General features: G+C 46.9%; 1 protein-coding gene across 1 annotated transcript; it reads right to left on the bottom strand.

Annotated features, from left to right (window-relative positions):
* Positions 1-1,536: 1,536 nt before the first annotated feature.
* DAGLB (diacylglycerol lipase beta) lies at positions 1,537-20,576 on the bottom strand. Its single transcript, XM_069734183.1, has 16 exons — positions 20,367-20,576; positions 13,943-14,094; positions 11,601-11,775; positions 9,943-10,204; positions 6,772-6,894; positions 6,568-6,695; positions 6,193-6,319; positions 6,031-6,114; positions 5,548-5,625; positions 3,417-3,497; positions 3,199-3,326; positions 2,829-2,897; positions 2,676-2,748; positions 2,278-2,528; positions 1,813-2,005; positions 1,537-1,704 (listed from the first exon to the last, which is right to left on the bottom strand). Exons 1-16 carry the CDS (start codon positions 20,459-20,461, stop codon positions 1,678-1,680), a joined length of 2,046 nt encoding a protein of 681 aa, XP_069590284.1. The 5' UTR covers positions 20,462-20,576; the 3' UTR covers positions 1,537-1,677.
* Between the last annotated feature and the right edge of the window lie 1,304 nt (positions 20,577-21,880).

The following is a 21,880-nucleotide window of genomic DNA, read 5'->3' as shown; positions in this document are numbered from 1 at the left end:
TCCATTGTCCTATATATTCAAAAGGCGGCAAACCTAACGGTACCGTCACACTTAGCGACGCTGCAGCCATACCGACAACGATCCGGATCGCTGCAGCGTCGCTGTTTGGTCGCTGGAGAGCTGTCACACAGACCGCTCTCCAGCGACCAACGATGCCGGTAACCAGGGTAAATATCGGGTAACTAAGCGCAGGGCCGCGCTTAGTAACCCGATCTTTACCCTGGTTACCATCCTAAAAGTAAAAAAAACAAACACTACATACTTACCTACAGCTGTCTGTCCTCCAGCGCTATGCTCTGCACTCCTCCTGTACTGTCTGTGTGAGCACAGCGGCCGGAAAGCAGAGCGGTGACATCACTGCTCTGCTTTCCGGCTGACCGACGCTCACAGCCAGTACAGGAGGAGAGCAGAGCACAGCCCTGGAGGACAGACGGCTGTAGGTAAGTATGTAGTGTTTGTTTTTTTTACTTTTAGGATGGTAACCAGGGTAAACATCGGGTTACTAAGCGCGGCCCTGCGCTTAGTTACCCGATGTTTACCCTGGTTACCAGTGAACACATCGCTGAATCGGTGTCACACACGCCGATTCAGCGATGTTTACGGGGAGTCCAGCGACCAAATAAAGTTCTGGACTTTCTTCCCCGACCAGCGACAGCACAGCAGGGGCCTGATCGCTGCTGCCTGTCACACTGGACGATATCGCTAGCGAGGACGCTGCAACGTCACGGATCGCTAGCGATATCGTCTAGTGTGACGGTACCTTAAGGAGACCTCGTCCTTCTCGCATCTAAATTACAATGCCAAACTGATACTCCTGATGGAGCACATTGTGCGAAACCCCCGATGGAGCACATTGTGCGAAACCCCCGATGGAGCACATTGTGCGAAACCCCCGATGGAGCACATTGTGTGAACTCGCTGATGAAGCACATATGTTCTTCATCAGGGGTTTCTCACATTGTGCGAAATGCACGACTGGCTGCCTATCTTGACTTACGCCTTAACCTCTGGTTGGTATTATTATTATATCTGGCTCTGCATTACATATGTATATGGTTTCACTATAGATGTGCTTTTATTAATATGGCTGCTACTATAGACTATTAGATCTATACTTACTATTTATTCCAGAAGGATTATATGTTGTGTTTTTAGATATTTTTTTCTATATGTTTTTCTTACTGTATACTATTAAAGATTATTATGTTGTATGGCAAGATGTGGTCATAGCCATGATTTCTTCAGTGGCTTACCTGTTTCGTGTTTGCATGACACCCTGTATGGGACTTTTTTCTGGACTTCATTGCTGTTATTATTGAAGCAAACTGTGAAAGAATTGTCCTACTGCTGCCAAGACTGACCCAATTCTTGGCCGTCAGAAGAACTAGGTCTGTATGCGTTTTTAGCATCGGTTTGTACAGAAGAATGTAATCGTTCACTGACCGCATGCAGAGATCTGAACACGAAGCACATCAGGGGGTTATATGACGTTCCATTTTTACAGTGCATTCGCTTAATTTGGTTAAAATAAAAAAAAAATCTCTTAAAAAAAAAAAAAAAAAGGGATAAAAATATGAGACCAGACTGTTCCAAGAAAATATTAAACTCACTTGTCCAAAGAAACACAAAGCATTGTGCAAAAAGCAACCTCACTTGACTTGTTTCATGCCTCCAGGATCACCTCCCTGCTGCGGCGTCACCGTCCTGCAGTAAAGGGAACATTCCTGCGTTATTAATACTCATGTGAACGCGGCTTCAATTGTCCCCCCTGAATCCAGAGGCGAGAAGGTGCAACACGGCAATGGCTTAGACCTGATTTGTCCGTAAAGTCTGCGGTGTGGTCTGACAGGGGCCGCAGCCGGACCGCTCCTGACACAGGCTCCTGAGAGCGCTCAGCACAATGTCCGGCATGTGGTCGGTGATCATCCTCGGGCTGATGTATATGCTGCTGAATGAAGTCTCTTTTGACCATCGGGCATTGTATTTCACATCCGAGAAGCAGAGCCTGTAAAGAAAAAGTGAGGTGAGCTACGCTGAAGATGCCCACTGAAAGCAACAAGAAGGGAGAATACATGTGGTTTTATGTTTACGCCACCAGGGTAAGGCCACACATGGAGGATCTTTAAGGATCTGCATCATGCTCCAATTTTGGAGCTCGATTTCTTTCTCCATAAAGTGCAGATGGGGCTGCAGAGTGCACAAAAATCTGCATCTCCACCTTCGCCAAGTTGGACCTCACCTTTACTATATGCCATGCAATGCATAGGATAGACTCACCACCCTGCTCGGCTGTCTTCTGTAATATGGATGACTTTCCCTGGTAGATACAGAGGAGGATATCGGGGAGAATCAGTAGGGGACCCCTCTGTTAATGTGTTGTAGGAAGACGACTTCGGGATCAATAAAGCATGCTCCGCCAGCAATGGCTGTGTTAGAGATGCCACGTTTCCACCATCCAGTTCTGTCGGGAAACCATCTGGACTACCACCGAATATTTCATACCAACATCCATGAAGCAGGATCCGATACTGAGAGTCAAGGAAAAGACATTCAACGTTACCGAGAAATCCTGTGCTATACAAAGACGGCATCTGATGATCTGGCCTTCCTCCGACCCCAGGGATAGTCATCTTTCACCCTTTAGCGATACATCGGTTCTCCCGACAATCACATACCTTGGGTCGGTTACAGTTGACCAACATCCTCAATATTCGACACTTCAGATCTTCCATGTTGGGTAAACTCAGCCTGCAGAGGAAGATATATGACCATGAATGGGACGCGTGGAGCTTACTGCATCAGGGGTATTCCAAAAACCGAGCCCTTACCTCGGCACCAGATCTTTCCCAACTATTATCGAGATGATGAAACTTTTGGAAAAATCAGCAAGAGCTTTGCTAATGGAAAGAATCAAACAGTTAAAACCCAGTAACAATAAATGAAAACCACCAAAATGTCAAAGAACTTCTCATTCTGCGTGATGACCACGCAGCAACTTCCGGGGACAGGAACCCCAATTCCATCTGTGTGTCACTTAGGGATTTTATGAAAATTACAGTGTTATCCTCAGCAGGAGATTATCGTTACAGGACTGGCAAACCTGCCGCCATGTCGTCCTCCAAATTCAGGAGCTCTGTATAACCCCACCCACCCCAATGATTGGCTGCTTTCTGCCTAGGCACAGCGTAACATTCTCACCTGAAAAGGCCTCCTGGTGGTGAAAACGCATAGCACTTGAGAGTAGGAAAGGAACTTCGAAGCTGCACTGCCAACACAGAAGCGGCTCCAGCCCCTAAACTATGTCCTACAATGACAAGCTTGTATTCCTGGCACGAAAAGATAAAAAAAAAAAAATTAAAAAAAATAGTGGCAGAGCGCACGCTGCACCGCTGGTCACCGAGGCAGCAGGCACTTACTGGAGCGACGGTGAACGCTTGATTCAATATGCCATCGTTTATGAGTCTTCTGTAGATGTAACTTGCAGCCTGACTTATACCCTAAAGGAATAGGATTGTACATAAGAAATGTCATGAGCAAAAAACAAAAATCCAACTTCTGCCTAAATATCATCTCTGGAAGCCACAGCTGCCGTCATCACTGCAAGAAGCCTGCAAACGGCCGAGCGTCCAGGACTCCTATGATTATTACGCCTCAGACGGCCGGTTTTCACGTACATGGTCCATCCGTGTTTGTCATGGACAGAACATGTTTGCCCACTGACAAAGACACGAACAGTCTACAATTTTAAGGGTAGGTTAATTTTAACATTGAGAGATAGAATATCAAAAATAAAATCCAGAAAATCACATTGCATAAATTATATAAATTTATTTGCATTTTGCAGTGAGAAATAAGTATTTGATCCCTCTGGCAACCAAGACGTAATACTTGGTGGCAAAACCCTTGTTGGCAAGCACAGCAGTCAGATGTTTTTTGTAGTTGATGATGAGGTTTGCACACATGTCAGGAGGAATTTTGGACCACTCCTCTTTGAAAATCATCTCTAAATCATTAAGATTTTGAGGCTGTCGCTTTGCAACTCGGAACTTCAACTCCATCCATAAGTTTTCTATGGGATTAAGGTCTGGAGACTGGCTAGGCTACTCCATGACCTTAATGTACTTCTTTATGAGCCACTCCTTTGTTGCCTTGTCTGTATTTTTGGGTCATTGTCTTGCAGGAAGACCCAGTCATGACCCATTTTTTAATGTCCTGGCGGAGGCAAGGAGGTTGTCACTCAGAATTTTAAGTACATAGCTCCGTCCATTCTCTCATTGAAGCAGTGAAGTAGCCCTGTGCCCTTAGCAGAGAAACAGCCACAAAACATGTTTCCACCTCCATGCCTGACAGTGGGGATGGTGTTCTTTGGGTCATAGGCAGCATCTCTCTTCCTCCAAACACAGCGAGTTGAGTTTATGCCAAAGACCTCAATTTTTGTCTCATCTGACCACAGCACCTTCTCCCAATCACTCACACAATCATCCAGGGGTTCATTAGCAAACTTCAGACGGGTCTGCACATGTGCCTTCTTGAGCAGAGGGACCTTGTGGGCACTGCAGGATTTTAAACCTTTACGGTGTAATGTGTTACCAATAGTTTTCTTGGTGACTGTGGTCCCTACTGCCTTGAGATAATTAACAAGTTCTCCCTGTGTAGTTTTAGGCTAATCTCTCACCTCCATCATGATCAAGGATACCCCACAAGGTGAGATTTTGCATGGTGTCAAGATCGATGTCGATTGACATTCATTTTGTATTTCTTCCATTTTCTTACTATTGCACCAACAGTTGTCTCCTCCTCATCCAGCGTCTTATTGTTTTATAGCCCATTCCAGCTTTGTGCAGGTCTATGATATTGTCGCTGACATCCTTATAAAGCTCTTTGGTCTTGCCCATGTTGTAGTGGTTAGAGTCTGACTGATTGAGTCTGTGGACAGGAGTCTTTTATAAAGGCGACTATGTAAGACAGCTGTCTTTAATGCAGGTAACAAGTGGATTAGGAGCATCTAACTGGTCTGTAGGAGCCAGAACCCATAATGGTTGGTAGGGGATCAAATACTTATTTCTCACTGCAAAATGCAAATAAATTCATATAATTTATACAATGTGATTTTATTTATGATATTCTATCTATCAATGTTAAAATGAACCTACCCTTAAAATTATAGACTGTTCATGTCTTTGTCAGTGGGCAAACTTACAAAATCAGCAAGGGATCAAATACTTATTTCAATATTTATGCTTTGACCTGTGCCCCATCAATTTGGGCTGTAAAACAAGGAATGGCAAGAGAGCCCAGGCAGGGCAAGAGAGCCCAGGCAGGGCAAGAGAGCCCAGGCAGGGCAAGAGAGCCCAGGCAGGGCAAGAGAGCCCAGGCAGGGCAAGAGAGCCCAGGCAGGGCAAGAGAGCCCAGGCAAGGCAAGAGAGCCCAGGCAAGGCAAGAGAGCCCAGGCAAGGCAAGAGAGCCCAGGCAAGGCAAGAGAGCCCAGGCAGGGCAAGAGAGCCCAGGCAAGGCAAGAGAGCCCAGGCAAGGCATCCAGTTCTTTACCTTATGTGAAAAGCAATCGCCGTCCACCCCATCTGTGTGCAGATTCTCGCAGTCTGCAGATAGATCAGTAAGGACGTCCTACAGAGGGCAGAAGTCAGGATTACTGATGGCAGCCATGAGACAATCCAGTTTCTATTAAATATACATTTACAGGCATGAAGCAATAGTGTTGTAGTCAATAATGCACCATTTCCAGTGCCGGGCTTGGACATCACCCTTGTTAGTCATGCTGCATTTATGGAATTAATCGAGAATGGAAAAATGTAATTTGATTGTTGGTTTTCGGACCCTCAGAACCCACTTTAACCATCAGAAGGAAGTGCAGGAGATGCCATACCAGGCACTCATACGACGGACAAGCTACTAGCCTGCTCTCACAGGCCACAATATAAAGCTTCATTTGCCAGATAAAACAAAAACAGAAAATCATCCCCACAATCGATATCTGCGGACACAAGTAAATGTTCGATGATCACCACCCACCTGAAGGGACAAGGTTCCTCTTACGGCTACCAAGATGGCTTCTGTTTTGTGATCAAGGGCAACAAAAAATGGAATTTCATAGATCTATAAGATACAATATAAAAGATATTACTAAGTTTGTAGTTTTTTCCCACCGCCGGGACATGACGGTTATGGTCTCACCCGGTTATGAAAGCTGATGTGGATGAAGTCCCGGTACTGCAGTCCTGTCGTTTGCAGAATGGAGCCAAAATGGCAATTGAGGTGATCACCGCCCACAATATCGCTCTGCGCTCTCCGGCTCTGGCAACTGGAAGAAAAATAAGGGTAGGATTCAGCGGAAATATAATGGGACGGAGGGTCCTTAATATTGTAGGTGGACAAGCTGTCAATCATTCACAGTGGGCGGGAAGCAGGACTTGTAAACGTTCTCTAGGGATCCTGGCAACATTTATTAGTCCCCTCCTTTTTGATTTTATGTAAAGAAAGGCCGACGAATAAAAATCCAAAAGGATGAACCTAATCTTCAAAATCAGACTGATGACTCCACACACTCACCATTCTCCGCACAGTTTGCACAGTCCGGTTAGGGGGTTACTGTACACGTAAAGGGGCCATCCGTAGGCAGCGGCTGCAAACTGCATGTAGTGAGCGGCCTTATGCAGCTCCACTTCCAGATCATCTCTCTGAAAGGAGAAGACAGGTTTATACGGAGAGCAGCTTACTATTAGAGGGCTCCCATTAACCATTAGCACGACTGACCTCAGGATGCGATGGCGACTCGGACAACACTTCATCGGGATCTTGGCTCCGTTCAATCTTATCTTGCTCCTGATGAAGGAGGGTCAGTCCAGCGGCTATGTCACTAGCGACCAAGTCCGTGTCCTGAAAAGGAGACGCTATACTAATCCAGAAATGTCACACGGAGCCTGGTGTCCCCAACAGTAACTGAAGGGGGTACTCCCATCTCCAAGATCCTATCCCAATATGTAGTAAGTGTAATCATATTAATATTAGCAAATACCTCCAATTAGAAATGTAGTATAGTTCTTCTGATTCACTATGCAGGGCATTGCAGTAGCTTGGGTATCCATGGTTACAACCACTCATAATAACAGTAAGATAGTTAGCTAGTTGCTAATGGTCATAACCATGGATACCTAAGCTACTGCAATGCCTGCACATGGGGTGAGAGACATAGCAAATCAGAAGAACTATACTACATTTCTTCTTGGAGGTATTTGCTAATATTATTACACCTACTACATATTGGGATAGGAATAACCTTTTAAGAAACAGTCTAGATAAAACTGTTACACGAAGTGCAGGGGCTGAGGAGACCATGCATGTGGTGCGCACCCCCCCTCTCAGGCCCAGAGTGGTCCATTAAATGGAGACACTACATCAGATTTGGTGCAGACTTTAACCTTAAACACTTCAGATCGATGATAGGTAGGAATAAGGGCAAGAACAACTAACTATCCAGGCTTAAAGGGAAGGTCACATGTTAAACACGTTTGCTACATATATAAATATAATTCGAGCACCCATATATGCATTTTTATATTTAATGAATGTATTTTAGGCAAGAAAATGATTTTTTTATTTTTAAATAAGGTTTCGTTAAAAAATGTTGGACCATTTGGCTTCTCCAGCCTCTATGTACCACAGTACATACACTACAAAATGAGCTATCAGTTCCGATGGCAGGGTCTGTAAGGATCATCTTTACTCTCTTGACCAAGCAAATAAGTGGATTTGGGACCAAATCAAAAAAAGGTCAACTATTAAGTGCTCAGAATTAAGATAGAAGAGAAGTATTACGCACCATGCTGTTAGAACAAGCTCACTGACGGATTCATTGTTAACTCATCTACAACTTTATATGTACTGTGATACATAGAGGCTGGAGAATTGAAATGGTTTAAAATGGTTTAAGCAACCCTATTGCAAAAATGCCTTTTTTTTCCTCTAAAATTTATCCCTTGACAAACATTGCTACAAGACTTCTCAAGTAGTACATTAGGGGGGCTGCTACATGCAGCCTTTAATAAGTCTTGATTATAGCAATCATGTCAGTTGTGATTTTATACCCCTAGAAAAATCTGCCACAAACTCCACATCTTACAATTTGGATTCATCTCGAAAATGGTGCAGAATTGTCGAATTTAAAGTCAGCAGCAATTCTAAGGAGGAAAATTACGGCCAGTGTGAATCTACTATTAGAGCCATACAGGTCCTTCTCAAAAAATTAGCATATAGTGTTAAATTTCATTATTTACCATAATGTAATGATTACAATTAAACTTTCATATATTATAGATTCATTATCCACCAACTGAAATTTGTCAGGTCTTTTATTGTTTTAATACTGATGATTTTGGCATACAACTCCTGATAACCCAAAAAACCTGTCTCAATAAATTAGCATATCAAGAAAAGATTCTCTAAACGACCTATTACCCTAATCTTCTGAATCAACTAATTAACTCTAAACACATGCAAAAGATACCTGAGGCTTTTATAAACTCCCTGCCTGGTTCATTACTCAAAACCCCCATCATGGGTAAGACTAGCGACCTGACAGATGTCAAGAAGGCCATCATTGACACCCTCAAGCAGAGGGTAAGACCCAGAAAGAAATTTCTCAACAAATAGGCTGTTCCCAGAGTGCTGTATCAAGGCACCTCAATGGTAAGTCTGTTGGAAGGAAACAATGTGGCAGAAAACGCTGTACAACGAGAAGAGGAGACCGGACCCTGAGGAAGATTGTGGAGAAGGACCGATTCCAGACCTTGGGGAACCTGAGGAAGCAGTGGACTGAGTCTGGTGTGGAAACATCCAGAGCCACCGTGCACAGGCGTGTGCAGGAAATGGGCTACAGGTGCCGCATTCCCCAGGTAAAGCCACTTTTGAACCATAAACAGCGGCAGAGGCGCCTGACCTGGGCTACAGAGAAGCAGCACTGGACTGTTGCTAAGTGGTCCCAAGTACTTTTTTCTGATGAAAGCAAATTTTGCATGTCATTCGGAAATCAAGGTGCCAGAGTCTGGAGGAAGACTGGGGAGAAGGAAATGCCAAAATGCCTGAAGTCCAGTGTCAAGTACCCACAGTCAGTGATGGTGTGGGGTGCCATGTCAGCTGCTGGTGTTGGTCCACTGTGTTTCATCAAGGGCAGGGTCAATGCAGCTAGCTATCAGGAGATTTTGGAGCACTTCATGCTTCCATCGGCTGAAATGCTTTATGGAGATGAAGATTTCATTTTTCAGCACGACCTGGCACCTGCTCACAGTGCCAAAACCACTGGTAAATGGTTTACTGACCATGGTATTACTGTGCTCAATTGGCCTGCCAACTCTCCTGACCTGAACCCCATAGAGAATCTGTGGGATATTGTGAAGAGAAAGTTGAAAGACGCAAGACCCAACACTCTGGATGAGCTTAAGGCCGCTATTGAAGCATCCTGGGCCTCCATAACATCTCAGCAGTGTCACAGGCTGATTGCCTCCATGCCACGCCGCATTGAAGCAGTCATTTCTGCCAAAGGATTCCCGACCAAGTATTGAGTGCATAACTGAACACTATTATTTGATGGTTTTTTTGTTTGTTATTAAAAAACACTTTTATTTGATTGGATGGGTGAAATATGCTAATTTATTGAGACAGGTTTTTTGGGTTATCAGGAGTTGTATGCCAAAATCATCAGTATTAAAACAATAAAAGACCTGACAAATTTCAGTTGGTGGATAATGAGTCTATAATATATGAAAGTTTAATTGTAATCATTACATTATGGTAAATAATGAAATTTAACACTATATGCTAATTTTTTGAGAAGGACCTGTATATGTCTGAAAAGGGGGGAAAAAAAAAGCCCTGGCAGCAGGTTACAACAGCAAGCTGCAAGAACCGGATTGACATAGAGCGGCTTACGGCAAAGTAGCTGCTGAAGAGTTCGGCGATGCTGGAGAAAGCCACCCGGTTGTCGTTGTCATTGCCTATGCAGCAGCACAGCAGGCGGATGCGCGTCTCCCACACCTTGGTGGCCGTCTTCTTGAAGTTGTACAGCAGCTGATCAGACTGGCTGCTCTCCAGGTTGTGATCTTCATCTGTCACAAAATATAAAGCTTTCTTGCGTCCCAGCGGATCGAAAACGATGATGACAGCTATAGTGGTCAACAGCATGATAATCCAGCTGTAATACATGGAGAGATGGCAGGAGGTGACACCCTGCGTCTGGTAGGCATCTTATTAGTCTAAGCTCTAAATTTTGAAAGCGTGGTATTCCCATCTCTAGGATCCTATCCCAAAATGTAGGTGGTGTAATAATAATATTAGCAAATACCTCCAATTAGAAATGTAGTATAGTTCTTCTGATTCTCTGTTGCTTACCCCATATGCAGGCATTGCAGTAACTTAGTTATCCATGGTTACGACCACTCATAGTGAAAGTTCATTCTTCAGCACAACAAGACTGATTGGATCCTAGATCAAAGCTAGCTCGATTCACTGCTGTAATGGGCAGATGACGGCTGGGCAAAACAGACAGAATCTTCCGAGTTTAGTGCAGGCTCAATTGCTGAGCCCACTCCAAATATGCACACCCAATGTACTATTATGCCCGACATTGAGAGGGGGGATTAAAGGTTTTGTATAGCTCATCAACATCAGAACGAGAGCACCTCCACCAATTGTCTGAGAGCGTAAATTAAAATAAAGTGTACTTTATAAATTATCGGAGTCAAAACTACATAAACAGAAGCTCTAACACTATGTAAACTGGAATTCAACTGCATATGTCATAAGACTAAAGTGTCTGCAGGGCAGTGGCCCGGGGTGATAGCAGGATAACCAACAAATCTGCAGGGCAGTGGCCCGGGGTGATAGCAGGATAACCAACAAATCTGCAGGGCAGTGGCCCGAGGTGATAGCAGGATAACCAACAAGTCTGCAGGGCAGTGGCCCGGGGTGATAGCAGGATAACCAACAAGTCTGCAGGGCAGTGGTCCGGGGTGATAGCAGGATAACCAACAAGTCTGCAGGGCAATAGCCCGGGGTGATAGCAGGATAACCAACAAGTCTGCAGGGCAGTGGCCCGGGGTGATAGCAGGATAACCAACAAGTCTGCAGGGCAGTGGCTCGGGGTGATAGCAGGATAACCAACAAGTCTGCAGGGCAGTGGCTCGGGGTGATAGCAGGATAACCAACAAGTCTGCAGGGCAGTGGCCTGGGGTGATAGCAGGATAACCAACAAGTCTGCAAAGATCTCAGTGTAAGTGCTCACTCAGACGTCCACACACATTGGTTCAAGATGGTGCTGCTAATGGCACAGACTAGCCTCGGGCCTCTCGACTCAAGTATGGTACCTTCATACATTTCTATGAGGCCGTTACGCTCGGATCGGGAGATCCACGGCCAGTCAGCACATTGCAGTCCAATCTCTGATGTGCACAGACGTCTGAGTCTTTACTCAACAAGCTACTAAACTACATTAATCAATGAACTCATTATCTCCATGTGACTCCTATCCTGCTCACAGAACCGGAGACTCACCACTGCTCTAGTAATATGACTTAGGTTGGGAGTCTTACCTAGCAATGACGGTCAGCAGAATGACATGCACCACTGTTTTATCACACTGAAATCCATTATCCGACACCCAGACTGCCCCCATGATGGCCCAGGCGAACTCTGGAATATAGAGAGCCAGGCGGACATAGACCAGTTTGGGCATACACTTTCTGGGCCCTGGGTTGACGATTGTACCTGCAAAAGCACAAAGAAAAAGTAAAGAAAAACACAACACCTGTCAATAAGTCTAATCCGACTACAACTCCCAGAATGGTAGCAGCTGCCATCACAGCACTTCAGTGATGTCTATTGACACAGACTGAGCTGTAAGGTTTATGATCTGTCCCACAAAGTGGTATCCAGTTTAGAAAACCCAATTTCAGATGCCCTACTATGAGGAGGGAGTCCCCTGTTCTAGGGTCTTTGTCTCTGGGTGGAAGAAAAGTTAGGTCTCTCGATCTTGGGGATCTGTCCTGCATTACACAGATAGCACATTGATGTGGATGAGTCCGGTGTAATGTTTCATTTTCCCCTGTGGTGGCGCTGTAGGGTTTCCACAAAGATAGCTGATTATTAAGAGACTGTAGGCCCTGCCACTTGCCATAAATATGCATTTTTTTTAGCCTGGTGTAAATCGCCCAGTTCTTCCAAATCTGGCACAGTGTCTTTTATTTCTGCCCCTCTCCTGAGATAACGCCCTTTATTCCATGTACATATCTAGTATTTATATCCAACTAGGTGTAGTACTAGTTGGCTAACAAGACATTCCCTACAACATTGTCTGCTGCAATCATGACGTCAGCACAACAGACAATAACAGGCACCAGGTCAGTGGTGGAGACTCTTCATTAGACCTGGGAAGGGTGAGTAAAGGACAGTTTTCTTTTTAAATAAACACCATGGTTTATTCATCCCTCCAAAATCTAGCGATGAGCGTCCATCTGTGCTCCTGGTATCCGTTATTGTCTGCAGCCGATCAGTGACTGCCAGAATTGGCAGCATAAGCCGCTATGGTCGGTCATTGGCTGAGCAATGTCATTGGGGCACAAGACACCAGGAGCAGCGGCTGAGTCTTCGTGTTGGACCCAGAGAGAGGGAGAAAAGCACTTTTATTTTATATTATTTTTTTAACCACAATATCCAACTGGGGACAGAGATTTTCTGAAACCGGCAACCCCTTTAGTTATCAAACAGTGACTAATTGGACTGCAAAACACAAGGATTCAGACATTTCCAATTACTTTGATTTCTCAGCCAATAATCGGCTCCAAATGTATCGGGAAGCAACTTATCCCCAGGTACTTACTGTAAGGTCATGCCCCTTGGGGCAAAAGCTATAGTGGGTCTATGATCCGGGCTTATTAGGGTCTTACAATGTGAAAAGGCATAACTCGTACACTTTTTTTTTTTCGTTCTAGAAAGTTTAGTTGAGAGAGACAAGTACGAGCTCGTTAGAAATCCAACCAGAATTCTGCCCGAAGCCTAAAATTTGCGCTAGGAAAAAAGGTGACCTCCATACGAGACAGGACGAGCAGAGAATCACAGAAAGTAATGAATATGGACATGTAAAGATGGGCAATTTGAGGAGAAAAAAAATAATATCAGTGTGAACAACATAATATGTAATCAGTGGGGACAGCTGTCAATCAGCTGTTTAAAGGGCCGGCACATTAATGGCAATATCAGCCGCCGCCTCCTTACTGTATGGGATGTGCTCAGTAATGTAGTTTTTTTCCCTTTGAATTGAAGGGGATAAAAGCACTACAATACCCAGCACAGCTACTACCATCATAAAAAGGCAATGCACGGTAATCATTTACTAATCAGTCATTTCGAGCAGATGGTTTTTTGGGGGGACGAGGTTTATGACTTTGTAATAGCTGAATATTTCTAGGCATGTGACATGCATCTGTTTTTTTGGGGGGTACCAACTGTACTCGAAGCAAAATGTTAGCAGCTGGACCCCAATGTAAACACATTACTAAACAGACCACATATACCTGATGAATTTGGTGTACTTACTGTGACAATCCACATCAGAACCCCGGTATAATCCTGATATTAAAAGAAGCAGTTTATGAGTCCAACTAGAGCTGGCCTCATGTGTCCATATTTATGACAGGTAGGAAAACTTTCCAAAAGAATTACACAAACATTCTGACATGGATTTTCAAAGCAAGTACACCAGCCTCATCAGGGCTAGCAGACTTATGTAATATTATATGCAGTTTCTATTGCGATATCTGGTCACAGGTCCACTTAACTGGCTCCTGGGATTTCTTCAGACCATATTGAAAAACAAGGCCACTGATCACTACAGGAACCACAAACAAGCGATAAAATTACAATGGCACATTCCCACCTTGCATACTGACATAGACGATGGCCGAGATTGAGCAAATAATGGCAGCCAGCATGACGATAAGTACAATGATGTAGCTCTTTAGTATGGGCCCGCCGGGACAGTCAAAGTGCCCTTTATGGACACAGTAGAGGGACAGGACCCCAATCCACCTGGAAAAGAAAAGCAAAAAGTTTGAACACAAAGTATACTGATCATCTTGGAAAATCCCTTCAATTAAAAAGATCATTCCCAAAATAGTCAGGGTGCACAGAGGCGGGACAGCGCAAGGCAGGGCGCACAGAGGCGGGACAGCGCAAGGCAGGGCGCACAGAGGCGGGACAGCGCAAGGCAGGGCGCACAGAGGCGGGACAGCGCAAGGCAGGGCGCACAGAGAGGCGGGACAGCGCAAGACAGGGCACAGAGAGGCGGGACAGCGGAAGACAGGGCACAGAGAGGCGGGACAGCGCAAGACAGGGCACAGAGGCGGGACAGGGCACAGAGGCGGGACAGCGCACAGAGGCGGGACAGCGCAAGACAGGGCACAGGGATCCATTCACCGTGCAGTAGCCGTCGCTGAGAGCCGCAGATCAAATCACACTCACTTCAACAGCAGGCGACTCCCAGTTTTTGACAACAGCCATTTCACAGTCAGCTGTGTCCACTCCATTCTCTGTTTATACCTGTCCGGATCTGATTGCTGCTACCGATCGATATTGATAACCAACCCACCACACCACACACACACACACACAACCACAAAAAGCCCATCAATGCCAGATAATTCCTTTAAGGAGGGCCAAAGGGAGGAAGGGAAAGGTCCTTTTAGGAATTTATGAAGCAGTGTCAAACCAGCCGCAACGGGGCACTACCCAGCCCCCCGAATATTGAGCTGCTTGTAAAATTAGCCACGAGACAATAAGAGCAGCTTAAAAATAATTATATAGAGCCCAACGGTGAGAATCTCCGACCAGGTCCAACGCAGCTCCCTGTGCTTTGACCACAGATGATGCGATTGCCATCAAGTCAGCCGACAAGCTGACCCAACATTCGATAGCCTAAGACACACAAGGTCCTTTCTCCGATAAATGGACGCACCGTCGTTTTCCAGGGTCAATGGCATTTATTTTGTGCAAACCATCTCCCTCGTACATATATACGAGACACCAACAACATACAAAAAAGACTGGGGGCACTGGTGTCACCCAATCCTTCTCCGGCGCAGTACAGCTCCATACCGTATTGCGAGGTTGCGCAGCGATGCCTAGAAACGAGGGGTCTCTAATATTGGAGTCACACTAGGATTCCTACAATTCATTTTAAAGGAAATTTATTCCAAATCCACCCTTCAGTAGCCAACTGTCTGCCAGTCTGGAATAGTCGCCATTCTGCACCTCTTCAGAGGAGATCCCCAAGGGGCATAAATCAGACTGAAAGGGAATTTCTCCAGGACAGGGAAGCTCAACTACATCCAGGGACATACAAAAGACCCCTGAATGATACTGAGGGATGCTTACACTAAATCTTTGGGAATTACAGAACTAACCCCAAGAGATAGAAAAGAACAAAAGGAATCAGATGTGCTTAGTGGACATCTCCAACCACCTACACAAGGAGACAGAAGCCAGACATTGGAGTATACTTAATAAACGTCCTCCCCAGATCAGCGATAACATACAGTGACCATCTGCACCACCACCATTACAATAAGAAGAACTAACTCTAGGCTATGCGGCTTAAGCAAAGGGTAAGGGCACATTTAAAGAGTGGATATTGAAAATCGTACAAATATATCCATTAAAATATCACATTCGTGAGTTCCTCTACTGACCACCCTTATTGCAACAGGAATGGCACCTGCAAGACCAGGAGGAGTCGGAATTGGCTACCTGTGACTCCCATCATCTATTTGGGTTGCAGGGAGTCCAGGCATATGATACTGGACCTTGCTGGTTACATTAGGAAGGGCGAGGACATCTCCCTATACATAAAGAAAAACTCACAAGAAGGGCACATTTTTATGTTATAGAAGCAGAAGGCCATAGAGGAGGTGCATGGGACATATGACTGTACGCTCAGGGACCGAGCCAAGTACTAGGATCAGGCTGAGAGGTTGGATATTATGATTGCTGATCTGACTAATGTACATTACTGATTTACCATACAGCCTAAGGCCGCGTTCACACGCTCAGTATTAGTAAACCAAAATCAGAAGTGAAACAATCAGAGGAAAAGTATCATAGAAACACGTCACCACTTCTGTATTTATCACCCTCTCCTGGTTTTAGCTTATGGAAAATGCTGACCAAGTACTGAACATGTGAACGTGGCCTGACACAGGTTTGGTCGAGTTCGGTGCAGTCATCAGACCCTTAGAATTGCATAGTAGGGCAAAGTATTTTAACATTGCACCGATGTCCATCCATGTTTTTGGTTGTGCATTCACAGATCTGCCCCTCCACTGTGAGCTAATGAATGCATTTTGGGGCAATGGCCGGTCTATAATTACAGAGGCAGCACAGAAAGGATCCTCGCACTTTTACCTTTGTACTTTTGATTGGCTGATTAGATCCCAAGGTCAAAATAACAGGCCCAGACGCTGCAAAGCTCGACCAGCATCCATGCTAAAGGTACCGTCACACTAAGCGACGCTGCAGCGATACCGACAACGATCCGGATCGCTGCAGCGTCGCTGTTTGGTCGCTGGAGAGCTGTCACACAGACCGCTCTCCAGCGACCAACGATCCCGAGGTCCCCGGTAACCAGGGTAAACATCGGGTTACTAAGCGCAGGGCCGCGCTTAGTAACCCGATGTTTACCCTGGTTACCATCGTTAAAGTAAAAAAAACAAACGCTACATACTTACCTACCGCTGTCTGTCCCAGGCGCTCTGCTTCTCTGCTCTGGCTGTGAGCGCCGGGCAGCCGGAAAGCAGAGCGGTGACGTCACCGCTCTGCTTTCCGGCCGCTGTGCTCACAGCCAGAGCAGAGAAGCAGAGCGCCGGGGACAGACAGCGGTAGGTAAGTATGTAGCGTTTGTTTTTTTTACTTTAACGATGGTAACCAGGGTAAACATCGGGTTACTAAGCGCGGCCCTGCGCTTAGTTACCCGATGTTTACCCTGGTTACCAGCGAAGACATCGCTGAATCGGTGTCACACACACACCGATTCAGCGATGTCTGCGGAGAGTCCAGCGACGAAACAAAGTTCTGGACTTTCTTCCCCGACCAGCGACAGCACAGCAGGGGCCTGATCGCTGCTGCCTGTCACACTGGACGATATCGCTAGCGAGGACGCTGCAACGTCACGGATCGCTAGCGATATCGTCTAGTGTGACGGTACCTTAAGGGGTGCACATACCACTGCACCTATCCAGCGGCTGAATCACCAGACTTTATGATTACACTGCGGAGCCCCTGATGAATCATGACAGCAATCAATGATGAAACGTGTGCGTTAGGGCGGATTTTATTTTGCTTTGGCATCTTTCTCATCGCCTTTGCTATCCTAACGAAGGAACAGTAATCAATCTAAAAATCAAATGGATGAAACGGGGCAACAGGCAGTTAATAATAATAATATTATTTTTTATTGTTATAGCGCCATTGATTCCATGGCGCTTTACATGTGAGGAGGGGTATACATAATAAAAACAGGTACAATAATCTTGAACAATACAAGTCATAACTGGTACAGGAGGAGAGAGGACTCTGCCCGCGAGGGCTCACAATCTACAGTTCTCCAATGACTGAAATACTGCTACATCAGGGAGACAGTAGGCATGGACGCTTCTACAGAGTAGGGTGAAAGACTGAAAACAAAGACGTACAAAGAGGAACCATGGTACTTTTAACCAATGCTCTTCAGATGTCCATCCAAATCTTCTAGAAACCAAACAACTTCAGATATGAGGGTAATGGGGCATTTTCTGGAACTCCAGCCTTGGGTGTTTTGAAAGCTTATCCTGCCATTGTACAACCTCCCCACAATCCAATGGCGTCTGTGCGAGTACCTGAAGATCGTATTGATGGAGAACTGGAGACCTAACATGGAGAGGCCACAATGCTACATAGCGGATGTGCCAAAATGCCATAGGACATGAATCTTTACTAATAACCTGTAGATCTCTCTAACTACAACCCCCAGCATGCTCAGTCTGATGTTTTCTCTATAACTTACATAATTCTGTCTGGTTCCTCTTACTGGTGGAGGAGTTACAACATTCAGTTTAGCTGTTATCGTCTTTCACCATTTCGCATGACGAAATTACACAATGCGTAAAGCAGCAATAATGAGCGGGCAGCAGGACATGCTGGTAGTTATAGCTAAGAACCACACTGCAACCTGCAAAAGATGCCTCCTGTGCACACCTGGGGCAACCATCCCCAAGGCCGCAGCAACCATCCCCAAGGCCGCAGCAACATTCCACAAGGCCGCAGCAACATTCCACAAGGCCGCAGCAACATTCCACAAGGCCGCAGCAACATTCCACAAGGCCGCAGCAACATTCCACAAGGCCGCAGCAACATTCCACAAGGCCGCAGCAACATTCCACAAGGCCGCAGCAACATTCCACAAGGCCGCAGCAACATTCCACAAGGCCGCAGCAACATTCCACAAGGCCGCAGCAACATTCCACAAGGCCGCAGCAACATTCCACAAGGCCGCAGCAACATTCCACAAGGCCGCAGCAACATTCCACAAGGCCGCAGCAACATTCCACAAGGCCGCAGCAACATTCCACAAGGCCGCAGCAACAATCCACAAGGCCGCAGCAACAATCCACAAGGCCGCAGCAACATTCCACAAGGCCGCAGCAACATTCCACAAGGCCGCAGCAACATTCCACAAGGCCGCAGCAACCATCCACAAGGCCGCAGCAACCATCCACAAGGCCGCAGCAACCATCCACAAGGCCGCAGCAACCATCCACAAGGCCGCAGCAACCATCCACAAGGCCGCAGCAACCATCCACAAGGCCGCAGCAACCATCCACAAGGCCGCAGCAACCATCCACAAGGCCGCAGCAACCATCCACAAGGCCGCAGCAACCATCCACAAGGCCGCAGCAACCATCCACAAGGCCGCAGCAACCATCCACAAGGCCGCAGCAACCATCCACAAGGCCGCAGCAACCATCCACAAGGCCGCAGCAACCATCCACAAGGCCGCAGCAACAATCCACAAGGCCGCAGCAACAATCCACAAGGCTGCAGCAACACAGACATTCAGCTACCAGACGGCCTTTTGGTAGACTTAATAATATAATATATATAAAAATATATATTTCGGACGTGCAGAGCCTTAATCAAACCTGTGAAAAAGAAAATGTACTTTTTATGGCTTGATAAAGGCCCTGCACAGTCGGAAGGTTGGGATTTTTCTGTACTAATAAAGTTACCAAAAGGATGATGTCTAGTGCCCTGGTCTCTGGCCTTTTCTTAGCGCCACACTCCTTCACAGCCTCCTTTTATATGGAAATCTGTGGGTGAAGTATATCGACGTGTTACATAGGAGGGAGTCGGGAGGTGTCACTTCTTAAAAGGACAACAGATGCCATCTGAGGGCAGTACCACTCGGGCACCACGGTAGCTCAGACTTGGATACAGATAATCTTTATTATAATAATCTTTATTTTTTTATATAGCGCTAACATATTCCGCAGCGCTTTACAGATGGAGGTTGATGCCATCAATACTTGTATTCCCCATAATATAACCTTCTTCTTAGATCTGCTCCTCTATTGTTCCCCCTGACAACTGGGTGCTACAAATTCTCGTATCAAAGAGACGCCTCAGTCCGATACCGGCAGCACTGATTGTCCAATGTCAGAGCACTAAGGACCCGCATCCAGCTGGCTTTTTACTCCAAAATTTCCAAGAAGAATAACAGATGTTATGAGAAAAGTTGCTCCAGAATTTCCGATTAATATTTACTAAAGCAGGTATGTCAGGAGTGAGGACGGGTCCTCTTTAAAGGCGACATTTTGTACTACGGGATGATGGAAAATCTGCACTCTGCAGCCCATGTAAATTGTGCCTCTATCCTGGCAATGATTCTAACAGCACATGTGGGACCCCCAAACAGGACCAGGGTGGGGGGACAGGAGCTCCATCCCCATTCTACCCTCTGGGTTCAGGGACTGTTTTATATTCAGCTTTTTATTATTAGTCATATAGGTTTAGTCACCATCAGGATCTGGTATGGGGGTCTGACTGCAGGATTGGGGGGTTATACGGCCACTCTCCATTATATGGCTATAGCCTGCATGTAATGACATGTAAGGGCCCTGTAACCGGGCATCACAAGTGCATTGTGGGATTTGTAGTCCCACAGCACTAGAACACTACGCTCAGCAGGATGAGTAATAAACAGCTGAAGTATGCGCTCAGCTCGACAGGCACGTTACCACAGCAACCAACACTACAAGTCCCAGCATACTCACCAGATGAACCTAATCAGCAGCTCAAAGGCTCCGGGAAACACCAGATCATCACTGGCTATGGCCCAGCGCCGGGCGAAGAGCTGCAGCCCCGGCATGGTGATGGAGGACGGAACCGGAGCTCTGCCGGCTGCTCACTGCTCCCTTCCGGCAGCCCGACTGACACACACCAGCTTCCGTCACGGTAGAGAGTAGAAGAGTTGATTTTTTGAGGTAATGATGTCACCGGAAGAGGCGGGGCTTCATCCAGTCCAATGAAGAGAAGAGTAAACACTACAGCAGGAAGCTGCGCTGTGCTGAGGCTGCAGGAGAAGAGGGGCTGCACTATGGAGCCGTGTGAGGAGAGGACCGAGGGGCTGCACCATGGAGCCGTGTGAGGAGAGGACTGAGGGGCTGCACTATGGAGCCGTGTGAGGAGAGGACCGAGGGGCTGCACTATGGAGTGTGAGGAGAGGACTGAGGGGCTGCACCATGGAACCGTGTGAGGAGAGGACCGAGGGGCTGCACCATGGAGCCGTGTGAGGAGAGGACCGAGGGGCTGCACTATGGAGCCGTGTGAGGAGAGGACTGAGGAGCTGCACCATGGAGCCGTGTGAGGAGAAGACTGAGGGGCTGCACTATGGAGTGTGAGGAGAGGACTGAGGGGCTGCACTATGGAGTGTGAGGAGAGGACTGAGGGGCTGCACTATGGAGTGTGAGGAGAGGACTGAGGGGCTGCACTATGGAGTGTGAGGAGAGGACTGAGGGGCTGCACTATGGAGCCGTGCGAGGAGAGGACTGAGGGGCTGCACTATGGAGCCGTGCGAGGAGAGGACTGAGGGGCTGCACTATGGAGCCGTGCGAGGAGAGGACTGAGGGGCTGCACTATGGAGCCGTGCGAGGAGAGGACTGAGGGGCTGCACTATGGAGCCGTGCGAGGAGAGGACTGAGGGGCTGCACTATGGAGCCGTGCGAGGAGAGGACTGAGGGGCTGCACTATGGAGCCGTGCGAGGAGAGGACTGAGGGGCTGCACTATGGAGTGTGAGGAGAGGACTGAGGGGCTGCACCATGGAGCCGTGTGAGAGGACTGAGGGGCTGCACCATGGAGTGTGAGGAGAGGACTGAGGGGCTGCACTATGGAGCCGTGTGAGGAGAGGACTGAGGAGCTGCACTATGGAGCCGTGTGAGGAGAGGATTGAGGGGCTGCACTATGGAGTGTGAGGAGAGGACTGAGGGGCTGCACCATGGAGCCGTGTGAGCAGAGGACTGAGGGGCTGCACCATGGAGTGTGAGGAGAGGACTGAGGGGCTGCACTATGGAGCCGTGTGAGGAGAGGACTGAGGGGCTGCACTATGGAGCCGTGTGAGGAGAGGATTGAGGGGCTGCACTATGGAGTGTGAGGAGAGGACTGAGGGGCTGCACTATGGAGCCGTGTGAGGAGAGGACTGAGGGGCTGCACTATGGAGCCGTGTGAGGAGAGGACTGAGGGGCTGCACTATGGAGCCGTGTGAGGAGAGGACTGAGGGGCTGCACCATG

The sequence above is a fragment of the Ranitomeya imitator genome, chromosome 7 (genome assembly GCF_032444005.1).
Source record: "Ranitomeya imitator isolate aRanImi1 chromosome 7, aRanImi1.pri, whole genome shotgun sequence".
NCBI classification, from domain to species: Eukaryota; Metazoa; Chordata; class Amphibia; order Anura; family Dendrobatidae; genus Ranitomeya; species Ranitomeya imitator.
The sequence above is the reverse complement of the archived record's forward strand: the minus strand, read 5'-3'. Positions and strand labels throughout refer to the sequence as shown.

Coding starts and splice junctions, on each gene's coding strand:
- DAGLB (XM_069734183.1), bottom strand. CDS start 20,461: ATGCCGGGGCTGCAGCTCTTCGCCCGGCGCTGGGCCATAGCCAGTGAT. Junction 6,696..6,771: donor AGTCGCCATCGCATCCTGAG/GTCAGTCGTGCT, acceptor TTCTCCTTTCAG/AGAGATGATCTGGAAGTGGA. Junction 5,626..6,030: donor GAGGAACCTTGTCCCTTCAG/GTGGGTGGTGAT, acceptor TGCCCTCTGTAG/GACGTCCTTACTGATCTATC.